Source organism: Planococcus citri, chromosome 5 (assembly GCF_950023065.1).
Source record: "Planococcus citri chromosome 5, ihPlaCitr1.1, whole genome shotgun sequence".
Taxonomy (NCBI): domain Eukaryota; kingdom Metazoa; phylum Arthropoda; class Insecta; order Hemiptera; family Pseudococcidae; genus Planococcus; species Planococcus citri.
In genome coordinates this window covers 51,855,386-51,869,434 of record NC_088681.1, presented here as the reverse complement: position 1 = coordinate 51,869,434, position 14,049 = coordinate 51,855,386, and the positions used below count along the sequence as shown (strand labels likewise).

Genomic DNA, 14,049 nt, shown 5'->3' with positions numbered 1-14,049 from the left:
CTCTCGTGTATGCGTATGTGTTTCAATCCTCCCTCCCCCTCCTATCACCGTCATATTTTTTTCAATTCTCCACGATGCCAAAAAGGAGGAAAAATTGCTGGTTTTTGGAATATTACAACTTTCGTGTTGTTTTATGGGTCAAAAAAGAACATGTGAGCCGATTACTGGGATACGTAAATTGTCACACAGCTTCCGGAACCGAGAAAAGAACGAAGGAGCAAGATGAAGACTGAAGAGTCACATTTGCCATCACGTTGTTAGATAATATCTCTACACATATGCATATGTAGAGTAGGTTCGAGTTATTTCAACATCGGTTCGTTGATTTTAATGGAATTATATAAAGATACCTACGTCATAGTTTCTGTTTCTATGAAACTCTCTGCATGCTCATTAAATCCTAGTGTGTTAGTTTTTCTTCGACGTTCCAACGTATAACTGTCTAGGTGGCAATATACAATCAGTATTTGGGGAGCACATTGGGAGAGGGGAAGTAATTGGTTCGAGGTACTTTTACTTCGAAAATACCGGTATCTTCAACTTGTATCTAACGAGTACATGACTAGGCGGGTTCTGCGCCAGGAGCACGTGAAGATGAAATAAGGATCGCTTTTCCGCCAGTCCGCAGTCCATTTAATATCGCTGCCTTCTCAACGTCGCTTGTAAAGTTCGACGTATTTGTCCCTTGGGTACTATACGCGCGTATATGCGGATATGGTTGTGTAAAAATATCTACGTTTCTCGTATAGTCATCGTCAACTTACCACCACAAGAATAACATGAAGACAGAGATAGAGAGGTACTTGTATGACGTGTAGCGTTATAACGTTATGCTACGTTGCACATGCCATATACAATTGAAAAAGTTGTAATATTCGCGAATATATACGCGGAGGAAACCAGAAAAGAAGGGGTGAGGGGCTGAAGAGAAGACGGGGAGCAGTCGCGGATACCATTTACCATTTACAATGTGTGAACAACGAAAGGAAGCTAAACTTGAAAAGTTTAGCTTCGAGAAGGGTACGGGAGACTACGAGTATGTAATGTACTATTTCATTATCGTCGTCAACTGTACCATTTTGTATGTTACGATAACCTTCGCCGCATCATCGTCGTCTGCATCGTTGTACGCCTTTTAACTCATTATTTCAAATGCGAGGAAAAATTGTACATCGTTGAGTCGACGTCATCGTTGTTGTTTTTGTTATATGTACCATCGTTCTGATATTGAGAATCGACGAACCGATGAGTAAATTCTAATAAATGGGGGTTTTTATTATTATCGAGAAAACTTTGTTATCGTGGAATAGCTGATAGGAAATTGTATTTCGTTTTATTTTTGCGATATAACAACGTTTAACTAATGATGATTTTGTTTTTCATGTGTTGTAGGTAAGAAATGTTGAACATGTTACGATTTTGGATATCGATTGCGTGTATTTTTGCGTCGAAGTCAGCAGTTGGTAAGATTTTTGGGTTTTTACACTACCTATAGCGTACCTACTAGCTTGATTTTGTATTGCGATTAGAATTGGGAGGTTGGAGAATAGAGGAGAGTGGTAGAGAAAGAAAGGAAATATTGGAATTTTATTTTTGAATTTCTTCAAGCTCGATTTTACCCCAAGGATCCAACAGGTCTTGCAAGTAAACAAAGCCATTCGTTTATTCATCCGAGATCTAGAAAATACCTGAATCACTCCAGTCTTCAATATTTTTCAGAAGCTGGGGACACTGAAGGTTAAAATCAATGAAAAGTGAGAGCCACTGATGGGCCATTTAGCCAAATAATGAGGAATTGTTCGAAATTACTAATTAATTAGTGATTTGAAAAACTTGATAAACAATCTGGTAAATCACTGGTAATTTTTGGTAAATTACAGGTAATTTTAGATAAATTGCCTATATTTTTTGGTATATTACTGGTATATTTTGGTGATTACTGGTACATCTTGGTAACTTACCGGTAGATTTTGGTCAATTACCAGTAGATTTTGGTTAATTACCGGTAGATTTTGGTGAATTACCGGCCGCGATTTTGGTGAATTACTGGTAGATTCAGGTAAATTACGTGTAATTATTAGTGAATTACCAGTAATTACTAATTTTTGGTAAATTACTGCTGGTAATTTTAGGCAAGTTACTGGTATAACTGTCCATTTCTGGTAAATCACCAATAATTACTGGTAAATTACCAATAATTACTGGTAAATTACCGATAATTACTGGTAAATTACCAATAATTACTGGTAATTTCTGGTGAATTACTGGTAATTTCTGGTGAATTACTGGTAATTTCTGGTACATTACCAGTAATTTCTGGTACATTACTGGTAATTTCTCGTACATTACCGGTAATTTTTAGTACATTTACTGGTTATTTTTGGTAAATTACTGGTAAATTCTGGTACATTACCGGTAATTTCTGGTAGATTACCGGTAATTTCTGGTAAAATACTGGTAATTTCTGGTAAATTACTGGTAATTTCTGGTAAATTACTGGTAATTTCTGGTGAATTACTGGTAATGTCTGGTCAAAATCGCAGGTTCTGCGTTCCAACATAGGATTTTTACGAATTTTTTTAAAACTTACAAATGTAGATCGAAAGAGCAGGAAAAAATGCATCATCTAACAAAATTTCAAGTGCTAAAGGGTCTTTTTTGATTTTTGGTGAATCTTTGAAAAACAAATTAAGGCCACAAAATAAGGGAAAAAATGAAAATCTCACCAAATTGACCTAGAAAGCTGAAATTTGGGATATACCTTATTTTCGACCTGCCAAATCGATTGAAAACTGTTTCAGACCGTTTAGAGTAGTTCTGGAGCCTCCAGCAGATTTTTGAAACTTGAAATTCCCATATACCTAATTTTATCAATAATGGAGTTGGAAAAACGAAATTCATTCTGCAAACTGATTTCAATACGCTACTAAGTCGACTGCTGGTGGATTTCAAGTCGTTTTGGAGTCTCCAGCGACTTTTTGTAAATTATACTAAAGTCTCCAGTAGATTTCTGAAACTTTCCTCAAATGGAGTTGGAAAGATGAAATTCACTCTGCACAGAACGTGCTGGAGTTAATTCGAACAGATTTTGTGGCATTTTTTGTCATTTTTTAAACAACTGAAGTTTTAAAAAAGGCGGAAGAGGCTCCAAAACTTGAAAATATGATGTTAACTGAATCTCATGCTTCTACCTCAAATGAAGGCGAACGGGTGAATTTTTAAAATTTTCAATAATAAGCATGAAATCGATGCACACAAAATATATGTGTCGAACTGGACTATGTGACCCTGTCCTAAGATGGCACACTTTTTTTCCGGAAGCCTGATACTCCTAATCTATCCAACCAAAATGGACACAAATCTGATGGAAGGTCACTCAGACTATCTACTACTCACCACCAAAGCCGTGGACCATTTGGTTTCTAACTCTTGTCATAATCTCAAGAATTGTAAATAAGGTCAAATGCGCCGTCTTAGGAATGAGTAGGTTTTAAAATTGAAATGTACCTATGGTAAATTTTGGTTTTCTAATTTTATTTGATGAAATTTTGTTCAAATTTCAAGTTTAAAAAATTTGCTGGAGACTCCAGGAATTTTAAAAAAGTCGCTGGAGGCTCCTAGTGACTTGAACGCACTTAAAGTCGTCTTCAGAGAGAGCTAAAATTGGAATGCAGAGTAAATTTCCGCTTTTCCTCTCCATTTGATGAATTTTTGTTGAATTTTCAAGTTTCAGAAATCTACTGGAAGCTTCAGTAATTTTCAAAAAGTCGCTGGAGACTCCAAAATGACTTTCAAAATTCACCTGTCGTCAACTTTGCAGCGTATTTAAATTAGTTTGCAGAATGAATTTCGGATTTCCAACTCCATTTGATGAAATTTGGTGGGAATTTCAAGTTTTAAAAATCTGCTGGAGGCTTCAGAACTGCTCTAAACGGTCTGAAACAGTTTACAATCGATTTGGCAGGTTGAAAATAGGGTATATCTCAAATTTCAGCTTTCTAGGTCGATTTGGTAAGATTTTGATTTTTTCCTTCATTTTTTGGCCTTAATAATTTGATTTTCAAAAATTCACCAAAAATCGAAAAAGACACTTTACCACTTGAAATTTTGTCAGATGATACATTTTTGTCTGCTTTTTCGATCTATACCTTTGTAACGTTTAAAAAATTTCGTACAAGTCCTATGTCGAAACAATTAATTAATCTGCGATTTCGGATGATCTGTTAATCGAAAAAGCCACCATTTCGTTAGTAGAGCCATGTTTTTTTTTTTTTTTTTTCAAGTGCCAGGGCCAGAAATGTTCTTTAGGATTGTCCCTCCAAGAAAAAAGTTGTCCCTGAGGATCGGCAGGGGGTGCAACTGATCCATATGCCGCCCCCCCCCAACGTGTATCAGCAACTTTCAACAAAAATTTACTTGCTGAAAAAGAGAGAAAAATTATTTTGGTGTTAATATTTTCTCAATATTGAAAAGTTTTGAGCAAAATTTCACAAAGTGTCACTTTTTCGACATTTTGGAATTTGATGCAAGAGATGACATTTAAAAAAGTCCAAAATAAACAGAAAAATTGTATGAAAAAATTTTCATGGCTCATTGTCTCAACAAAGTATCGTTTAAAACATACTTGATTGGCGCTGATCCCAATTCATCTTTTCTGTTGATTTTCGGAAACCTCACTTTCATCTTCAAAACTTGAGTTCTTCGGTATTTTTTCACTGATTGTTTTCCATTAGGACTTTTTTGCATCCAGAAACTCATCTGTTGAAGAAAATATGTAGGAAACAGTCGATTCTGTGATAACTTATCATTTTCTGCGGTAAATATCCAGCAGGATCGAAGCAGAGATGCATCCTCGTATCAAAAAATTCGCACACATTTTGTTTAAATGGCTTTTTCCAGTAAAATCCAAGACCTCTGTGGAACCATAGCAATTCACCGAAACAGAAAAAGGCTCGGATGAAGGGAAAAAACGAGGCACATGAAACGAATATCTTTTGTGTAATATGAAATAAAAGCATCGTTTATATTCCAGTCCGTCTGTCGTCTGAGTCGGCAATTTTTTCGCCTTGTATTTAATTTTAAATTAATAACTTATGGAAATATTGTTGGAATTCGTTCATCTTTTGCGTAGCTATAGAGCTGCGTCGCATCGTTTCCTTTATTATTGAAAATACACTTTGTAGTACAAAGTCTGTTCGGTTGTTTTGCGAAATATTCGCGTATACATAAGCACGACAACGACAATAAATAAATAATTGCTCGATGTTGACGAGCAGTTATCGAGATGCGTAGATTTATTTTATAACGTACAAATAAAAAAAAATGACGACCAAATTTTCCGTCATATTACCAGATTTTTATTGAAATAAGAAAAATAATTGAAATAACGAGAGAGCTTGTTGTAGTCGTGCAAAATTGCGTGTTATTGGAAAAAAAATTCCAGAATTGAGGAAAAATAACATAAGAATCGCGAGAATATAATTACACCAAAGCGACGAGTATATTTATCAAAGAGACGAGGAATTCCACGATGTTGAAATCATTACAGTACAAATGAAGTTAAAAATATGTCTTTTGACTGAATAATAAAGATGACTAAAAAAAATTTAAACAAGTTACTACGATGTTTTTCGAATTCGCAGATATTAGACAATTTTCTTTTTAAACTTTCAGCCCTCCTTTTTTTTATGTGTGTATGTATATTCGTAATAAGGTCTGGTAATTTACGAAGACAAGTATCTCGTTACAAATACTCCAGTCCGCGGGCCTGCGATGAGAACTCGGTCAGGGGGAAAAAAGAAGGGCGATAAATCGTCGTACGGGGCTAATTTGCGTCATCGCGACGTACAGTCGATAAATTAGCCAGAGAGTTTGTGAGCGAAGAGAAGGGCAGAGTTCGCGAAAAAGCAGAAAAAAATTACGTCGCCAAAAATATGGAAAGTTGGCGCGATCGACGAAGTTTTACGGAGCTTTTCGACGTTCTGCAAAGTTGCAAGTGTGAGAAGGGGGGTTAGGAGGTGGGGCAGCGTGTACTATAAGAAGAAAAGTGCTATACGTAGCATTGTCCATTGATATATTACAGTCGTTATAAAATGCTGATTATAATGTAGGTGAATATGTGTATACGTGTGTTATAGATATATGCTCGTGTACATATAAATTGCACACTGAGACCAAAGTGACCGGCAGGAGGGCGGCAGGGGCAGCAGCAACGATACGACGACGTATTCGTAATGTACGACAAGGGTTTCCCCAGTGTGTTTGTGCGTGGAATGCTGCTGTTCAGCATTGGTATAGTTTACGGTTTGAGAAAGTTGCAAAAGTAATATTTTTATTTTTGACATTTTTTTTCTTTTTCATTTTTTATTATTCTCGGTGTAACTTGCTACGCTGCACGTGTAGTGGTAGGTAACGTGTATGGGACGAGAAATATCCAGAAAAAGAAACACCACGAGAAGGGTTTTTGGGTAAGTGGAACTACGCGATGGTCGTTTAATATTTGTTCTCATAGCCACACACATACACACACTTGACGCCCCAAATATGATATTAGTTTTGGAAATCTTTTATATGCGTATACTTATAGTAGTTTTCAGAGAAACGATGAAAAAAACCATCCTCGCCTCGGGAGATCGATATCGAACCGTAATGGCTCTCTGAGCACCTGTATTTGAGATGTTTTGTGTAGGATCGTTATTTTTATTTTTTTCACGATGGGCAATAAAGGTGTGATATTTGTCACGCATCGAGGTTGTATTTTGCTTCCTTTGTTGTATTCACCTGAAGTATTTTTTGCCAATGGTTCTCTATTTTCATATATATATTTTTTTCATGATTTATGAGTACATTTTTTGTGGTTTAGAATGATACTTACAGCATTATAAGTATTGATATTGCAGGTTGTTTTTGTTGTTGAAATTTTCAAGTTATTCACATAAAATACAAATTCTTAAGGGATTTTGTCCTCCCTTGGGGCAGTTTTCTGCTATTTTTCAAAATTTTATCTTAAAAAAAAGTCTTTCAAATCCTAAAATTATTAAAAGTCAAAAAATAAACTCCTTGCATTAAAAAACGTCATTTTTAATTCTCTCAAAATATAAATTTTCAAAAGTTTTCGTCCTTGCTTCGCTCGAGCCTGTGGTTTTTTTTTTCAAAATCAACTTCCTAAAAAATCATATTTTTTAAGCTTCTCGGAATAAAATGTATTTTTCGCTATTGCAGCGCTCAGGTCAGTTTGTTTATTGCTCTGAAATCAAAAAGTTCACATTAGGGCCTCCAAAAATCAAAATCAGAAAATGAAAATTTTTGATAAGTCATATGAATGATAGATATCAATTGGCAAAATTGGGAGGTATTGTAACAGTGGGGTTAGTAAGGACTGCTAGAAGAAGGGATTATGGTAATTTTCTCCTAAGGTGGTTTTCTGAGAAATATTCCATTAAAAAGGAACATTTTCCAAATAAATACCTGGCTAGCTCTAGAATAGGCAATTCTTTCTATGTACCTCAATGTACACAGTGAGAAGTTACTATACTATAAATAAAGAAAGCCTTCTCGTACCAATTACTTATGGTTTTTATTTACAGATGTTAGTGTAAAACAAGTCCCTCGGTGGCGTAGTAGGTAGAGCCGCGGACCTCCGTTCAAGAGGTACCCGGTTCAAACCCAGCTACAGAGGCAAGCTTGTGCGTGTAATTAAAAAATCGTTCGTGCAATTATCAACATTACACGCCAAGTACCGGGGGACTACCAGTTTAGCCGAGCTAACAGATAATGCACGCCATCTGTTAGCAGAATCAAAAAGCTGAAACTGGTTCGAGCGTCTATAGAGGTCAACACTGAGGAGCTCAGGGTCTCTAAACTACCCGGCTAGCTCCAAGGTGCTTGTGTAGATGTCACTAGAAAGCAACGGGAAACTACTAGTGGAAGCTCGAAACAACGTCGATTCCCCAGAATAATCGCAGTGGCAATAGGCATTCGCCTCACCCTGTAAGGGTACCACAAAAATGCGATTTCCAATGTCCTGTAAAGGACAAGGAACCACGACGACGACGACGAGTGTAAAACAAGTAATTGAGCATATTATACCAACTAATTACAAGTAAACTTATAATTAATCTGTGTGTGAGATACGTACACAATACAAACTACCTATCTTCTGACTCTCTGAGTTGGTGACTTAAAATACACACAGGCACAGCCTGAGAATTAATGATAAAGCGATTGTAAAACGAAAGAATACGATGTAGTTGTATTCTTTCCATTTCGAATGCTGAGGTGATTAACACATCATCACCTATCATTCATTTTATTGGATTAATCAAAAGCAAGGTAGACAACTAGCGTGAATACAGCATACTCGGCAATCGTATACTTCGTGACATAAAATATAGCAATGTACTCAAATGACATTTACGTCATCTCAATAATTACTAGAAGGGCACTATGTAAGGGTGAACGCAACCCTGGGAAAAGAATTGGCAGGACGCTTAGTAGAACCATTTTTGCAGAGATATAAGGTTCAGATTTCCAGATTAATCTGGCCAATAACTAAAAAAGTACCACGATCTTACGCAGGAAATTAACGAAGTTCGCGTTATAAAATGAAATCGATTAATTGCCACCTAAGGATGGGTACATCACAAATAGGGAGTAATGAGTATGAAGTGAGCCATACCAGCCTTGTACACATTTGTTGCAACTGACGTTGATCCGGAGAGCTCGAGATTGTACCTGGACCAAGTGATTTTTCTAGTATCACGATCCTTGCAACAAGGCTCGGATCGCTAGTACATTACATAGCTTATGGCTCCTCCCACAGGACAATTACCATAAGCCACACTCATAAAAAGATTACACTAATAACTACAATAGGCGAGCAGGGCATATCCGCTCATCACAGTATATTTCTCCCATAAGTAAAATCTGAAAATCGGTAGAAGTGTCCCTGGAGGTTTGAATAGAAGGATTCTTTAATGTGGACCGTGAGGGGCATTAGTAAGGTACCTGTAGGGGGTCCAAAACAATGGGGGGGGTCCATTGGGGGGAGGAAATTGAAATTTGAGGTCGAAAAAAATCGAGTCGTTTGCTCAGGCTCTCAAGAACAGCTGTGCAAAATTCAGCCCTCTAAAAGGCGTAGATCTGTTTGGGTTTTTTCACATTTTCAAAAAAAAATCGACTCTGAGTTGGAGAGATTTCAGACTAAGTACATAAATTTGGCTAAGTACAAAGTTTCAAAAAATTGTCGAAAAAATCTGAAACTTGGTAGAAAAGTGGCTCTCGAGGTTTTAATGTGTACCTGGGGGGGGGGCATCATTAATGTACCTGTAGGGGGTCCATTTGGGAGGCTAAATTTGAATTTTGAGGTCGAAAAAAATCGAGTCGTCTGCACAAACCTTCAGGAACTGCTGGGCAAAATTTCAGCCCTGTAGGAGGCGTAGATCAAATTTCGATTTTTTTGAAAATCTTGATAAATGGGGAAGAGCCCTATTTCAGAGAGGGGGGGGGGTAGAGGGTTACGGGTGGCAGCACAAACTAGCACAAACGAAGCACCAATAGATACATTCATTTTTCTCTTTTCAAACTTTCGTCTTGACCCCTTTTTTAAAATTCATGTCTACGGCGCCCCCCCATAAATAACCCCTCGACACCACAGGAAGGGGAGCAGCACAAACGAAAAGCTTTTCAGCACAAACCAGCACAAACGTAGCACAAACGATTGACACCATTTCGGACCTCTTAGCTAAAAGGGGGGCTCTCGTTTGTACGGCCTCCCACACGTTTTCTCCGATACTTCGGGAAGAGGGCAGCACAAACCACGCACAAACGTAGCACAAACGGTTGACACCATTTTGAACCTCCTAGCTAAAAGTGGGGTAGGGGCTCCCGTGTCTACGCCCCCTCCCTCAAGTTCTTCTGCAGAGATCTTCATTTTGAGTTGAAAGTTACCTCAAAAAAATGTCAGCTCCGGAAGTGACCCTGGAGAGGATTTGGTTTTTGCGCTCCTGTTGCTCGCACAACTTGTTTTAGGAAAAATGGTCCATTCTTAAATGAAAAAACAGCTGTAAATTTTTTTAAATCTTTTTTTGCCAACTTTAAAAATTAAAAAAAAATAAGTAAAATAGTCAAAAACTTATAAATTTTTGCGATTTTCTAAATTGGCGCCACTGTGTTCCAAAATATTCCTCCAGTTTCGGAAATGATATCTTTCAATATTATGACATAACTTAATGCAAAATGTTTACCAAGAAAATATTTTCAAAACGCGAATGTATCCAAAAATAAGCGATTTGCAAATTTTCAACCGCTCGTCAGTATCAGTTGACCAAATGCTAGCAAATTTTACGCTAGCACGAATGGTGCCGGAATTTGAGACACTTTTTTTAAAAATGCTAGCAAATCAGTAGTGATTAGGTCGCATTAGCGTAGCAGAATTGAGCACAAACAGCTAGGGTATAGCTAGCATAAAGCTAGCGAAAAGCTAGCATTTTGTTAGAACTTTGCTTGCAATTCTACTACGTAAATGCGACTAAATCGCGACTGATTTGCTAGCATTTTTAAAAAAAGTGTCTCAAATTCCGGCACCATTCGTGCTAGCGTAAAATTTGCTAGCATGAGGCTAGCATTTCGCTAGCGCAGGAAAAGTTTGATTATAAGGAAAATTATTTTTACTAATTAACGTTTAAAAATACTAGGAGGTGTTTTCAATCAGGTCAAGGTAGTTCTCCAATATCCAAAAATAGGCAACTGACCTCCTACGCTAGCTCACCGCTAGCATAGCGCTAGTGAGGTGTGCCAGAGTAAGTAGAGTGATAGCACTCTTCTTACTATCATACAAAATACTACCTTGAGCTTATATTCAGATTGACTACATACTTTATCTAAGAGTAGCAAAGTATACCATGAGAGAGAACAACGCTAGCAATTTGCTAGCATTAAGCTAGCGCTTGGGTTAGAAGTCTCTTTATTGAAAAATAAAGTTTTTTTTTTAAATTAAAAAATTGCCAAAATTTAAAATTTGAAAATGAAATATCAAACAAACTAAAAATAAGAAATTTCAAAAACATTTGAACAACATTTTTAATGAACAAATTATACATTATAAAAAATGAAATAATTACAAGAATGATTTTTCAATAATGGAATATTCTTCAAAATTATTGTTCAAAGTTGAAAAGTAGCTAAAATGGAAAGGAAAAAAACCTACCTGTCAAAATGAAAAGCATTAACAAATTTGAAATTTTTTTTTAAAATGAAAATAAAAAAATCATTGAGAAACGAAAAATTACGTAGGTATTTAGGTACCTATCTGTTAAAAATATTTAAAAATTCCATTTAAAAAATGAAGAAATGGAAGTATTTTTCTGAAAAATGGGTGAAAGAGATTCACTGAAGTTTTTCTGTACTTGCATGAGTAGGCTATGAAGGAAATGCCAGTGAAAAACATGCTAGAAAAAAAATGCCACATACTTGCTCGCATTTTGCTAGAATCTAATTCCATACAGAAAGCTAGCTGAAAAGTGAGGGCAATCACCTAGCGTTTTTCTATTGCTAGATTGCAAAGTAAAAGCTAGACGAGAGAGACTAGAGATCTGCTCGCATTTTGCTAGCATTAGATTGCTAGATAAATGTAAGCAGATAAATGCAAGCGTATTGGTAGTGTAGAAAAGCAAGCAATTATCCGTTAGTAAAACGCTAGCATTAAGCAAGCACAATTATTGTGATACAAATGCTAGCTGAAAAAAGCCAGAGAATTGCTAAAGAATTGCTAGAACATAATTTTCCAGAAAAAAAGTGCTAGCAAATTGCTAGCTTTTTGCGAAAGATTTAATGCTAGCTACAAAAAGCTAGAAAAATGCTAGCACTTTCCCAAAACGTGAGTAAAATGCTAGCAATCCGCTAGCACTTGGTCAACTGGGATATACATGTTGAATAAAACACAAGACAGTGGACATCCCTGGCGAACTCCTCTGTTTATTTCTGCTTGTTCTGAGAGTTTATTTCCAATTCGTACTCTTATTCTAGTGTTCTTATATATGCTGTTTATCACCTTTCGCATTTTATATGTTATCTCTTCATCTGTTAGGACTTCAAACAGTTCTTTTCTATTAACCCTATCATATGCTTTTTCTAGGTCTATAAAGCACAATTGTGTGTTTCTAGGTTGTATTCGATCCTTTTTTCCATCAGTAGTTTTACTGTACTCTCTAAATTTGAAACAGTCAATTTCACTGCTTAGCAGTCACGACATTTTGCCTTTTTAAAGCAGTAGTTTTTTTTACTGCAAAACAGTGAAAAATTACTGAATTGGTCAGTCAAAATGATTTTTTACTGACCAATTCAGTAATTTTTCACTGTTTTGCAGTAAAAAAAACTACTGCTTTAAAAAGGCAAAATGTCGTGACTGCTAAGCAGTGAAATTGACTGTTTCAAATTTAGAGAGTATAACTTGCGTCAGTGCATGATCTTCCTTTTCTAAATCCGTTTTGACTTTCTGACAGCTTTTCTTCTGCATGCTCTGCCAGTCATTTTGCCAGTATTTTCGCATATATCTTGTAGCAGGTGTGGAGTAGACTTATTCCTCGGTAGTTTTTCAGGTTTGACATATCGCCTTTCTTGAACAGTGGTATTACAATTGCTGTTTTGAAATCTTCAGGTACCCTTTCTTCTTGGTACATCCTATTTAGGAATTCCGGAAGTCTTCTTTTAAATTCGCCACTTGCATATTTGTACAATTCTGTTGGTATGCCATCTTCTCCTGGAGCTTTTGCATTTTTTGCTGTTCTCAAAGCTTCTTGAAGCTCTTTAATTGAAATTCTGTCTTCTGTTTCTCCAATTTCATCTTCTATCTTTGTATCTTGTGCATTTTCATCACTCCAGAGTTCTTCAAAATATTCCTTTGCATCATTGATTTTAATCTTTGGCAAACCCACTCTTTCGTTAAAATTTGTGTCAATTCTCCTTATGATCTTGTACACCTTTGGCCGTAACTTGTATGTGTCATGCTCCAGGAATGTGATGAAATTTTCCCAGCTCTCTCTCTGTAATTTCCTGGACTTTCTCTTGACTTTTGCCGACTGTTTTCGATATTCTTCACCATCAACCTCGCTTTTTGTGCTCATGAATTTTCTAAATGCCTGTCTTTTCTTTTGTATGAGTTCTTGGATTTCGTTGTCCCAATTCTTTATTCTTTTCGCCCCAATTCTGCAAGGAACCATTCCTAAGCTTTCTTTTGCCGCCTTTGTCACGATGGATTTGATATTTTCCCATTCTTCTTCTATGTCCTGGCTTGTTGGTATCTCTTGACTAATGATGTTCATCCATCTTTGGTACAGCCATTGGTTGGTTGGGTCATCCAGGGCTCTTGTGTTGATCTTCTTTTCATTTTTCCTGGCTGGTATTCTTGTTGTTTCCATTCTCATTACTCCATACGCCATTTGCAAATTTGTAATCGCTCAGTGAAACCCAATAAATTTTCTTGATTTTTTGACGACAATTGCATACTTAGATCGACGTAGAATCTCTAATACTGTAATTTGAGACTGAGCCATTTTTCCAAAAACAGGTTCAGTGGCGATAGGAGCGAAAAAACCACGATTTTTTCAAAAAAAAAAAAAAAATGCCTCCTCTTTTGAATGCTTACATCTACCTTCCAGAGGCACTTCCGCAACTGAAATTTTTTCTGGGTAAGTTTAAACTCAAAATGAAGGTCTTTGCTGAATTTGGTCAAAATCTTAAGGAAAATATGGGTTCAAAAGAACTAATTTTTTCGGAATGGCTGATTTATTCTTGTCTATCTCAATAATATCAAGGATCGATGACTAAGCCAAGAAAAAATGTTTTTTATTTTTTCATTTTCCTCCACCTTACACACCCTTCAGCTATGCTACCGAAGCAAATACAGCACAAGCAAGTTGAAAATAATTCCTAAATCACAACGTCGTCGTCGAAATAAGTCTGTGGCAGGCGCATTCGTACACAGTTCGTATAATAATTCAAATTTATTCCTACGAAAAGACACAAATACAGAAAAAGAATCGAAAAGGGGGA

The 14,049-nt window shown here is 36.5% G+C and overlaps 1 protein-coding gene across 4 annotated transcripts in view; it reads left to right on the top strand.

Annotated features, from left to right (window-relative positions):
- Window positions 1-14,049, top strand: part of LOC135846965 (cell adhesion molecule DSCAM-like) — a 640,919-nt gene that overhangs the window by 516,582 nt on the left and 110,288 nt on the right. Inside the window, exon 1 of one of the 4 annotated variants that reach the window (XM_065366344.1) lies at window positions 1,399-1,463. The exons of the other annotated variants lie outside the window; for them this stretch is intronic. Within the exon in view, the coding sequence (XP_065222416.1) occupies window positions 1,400-1,463 (64 nt within the window). The 5' untranslated portion in view covers window position 1,399. Of the gene's footprint in view, window positions 1-1,398; window positions 1,464-14,049 lie in introns of those variants that run through there. 4 annotated transcript variants of the gene reach the window in all.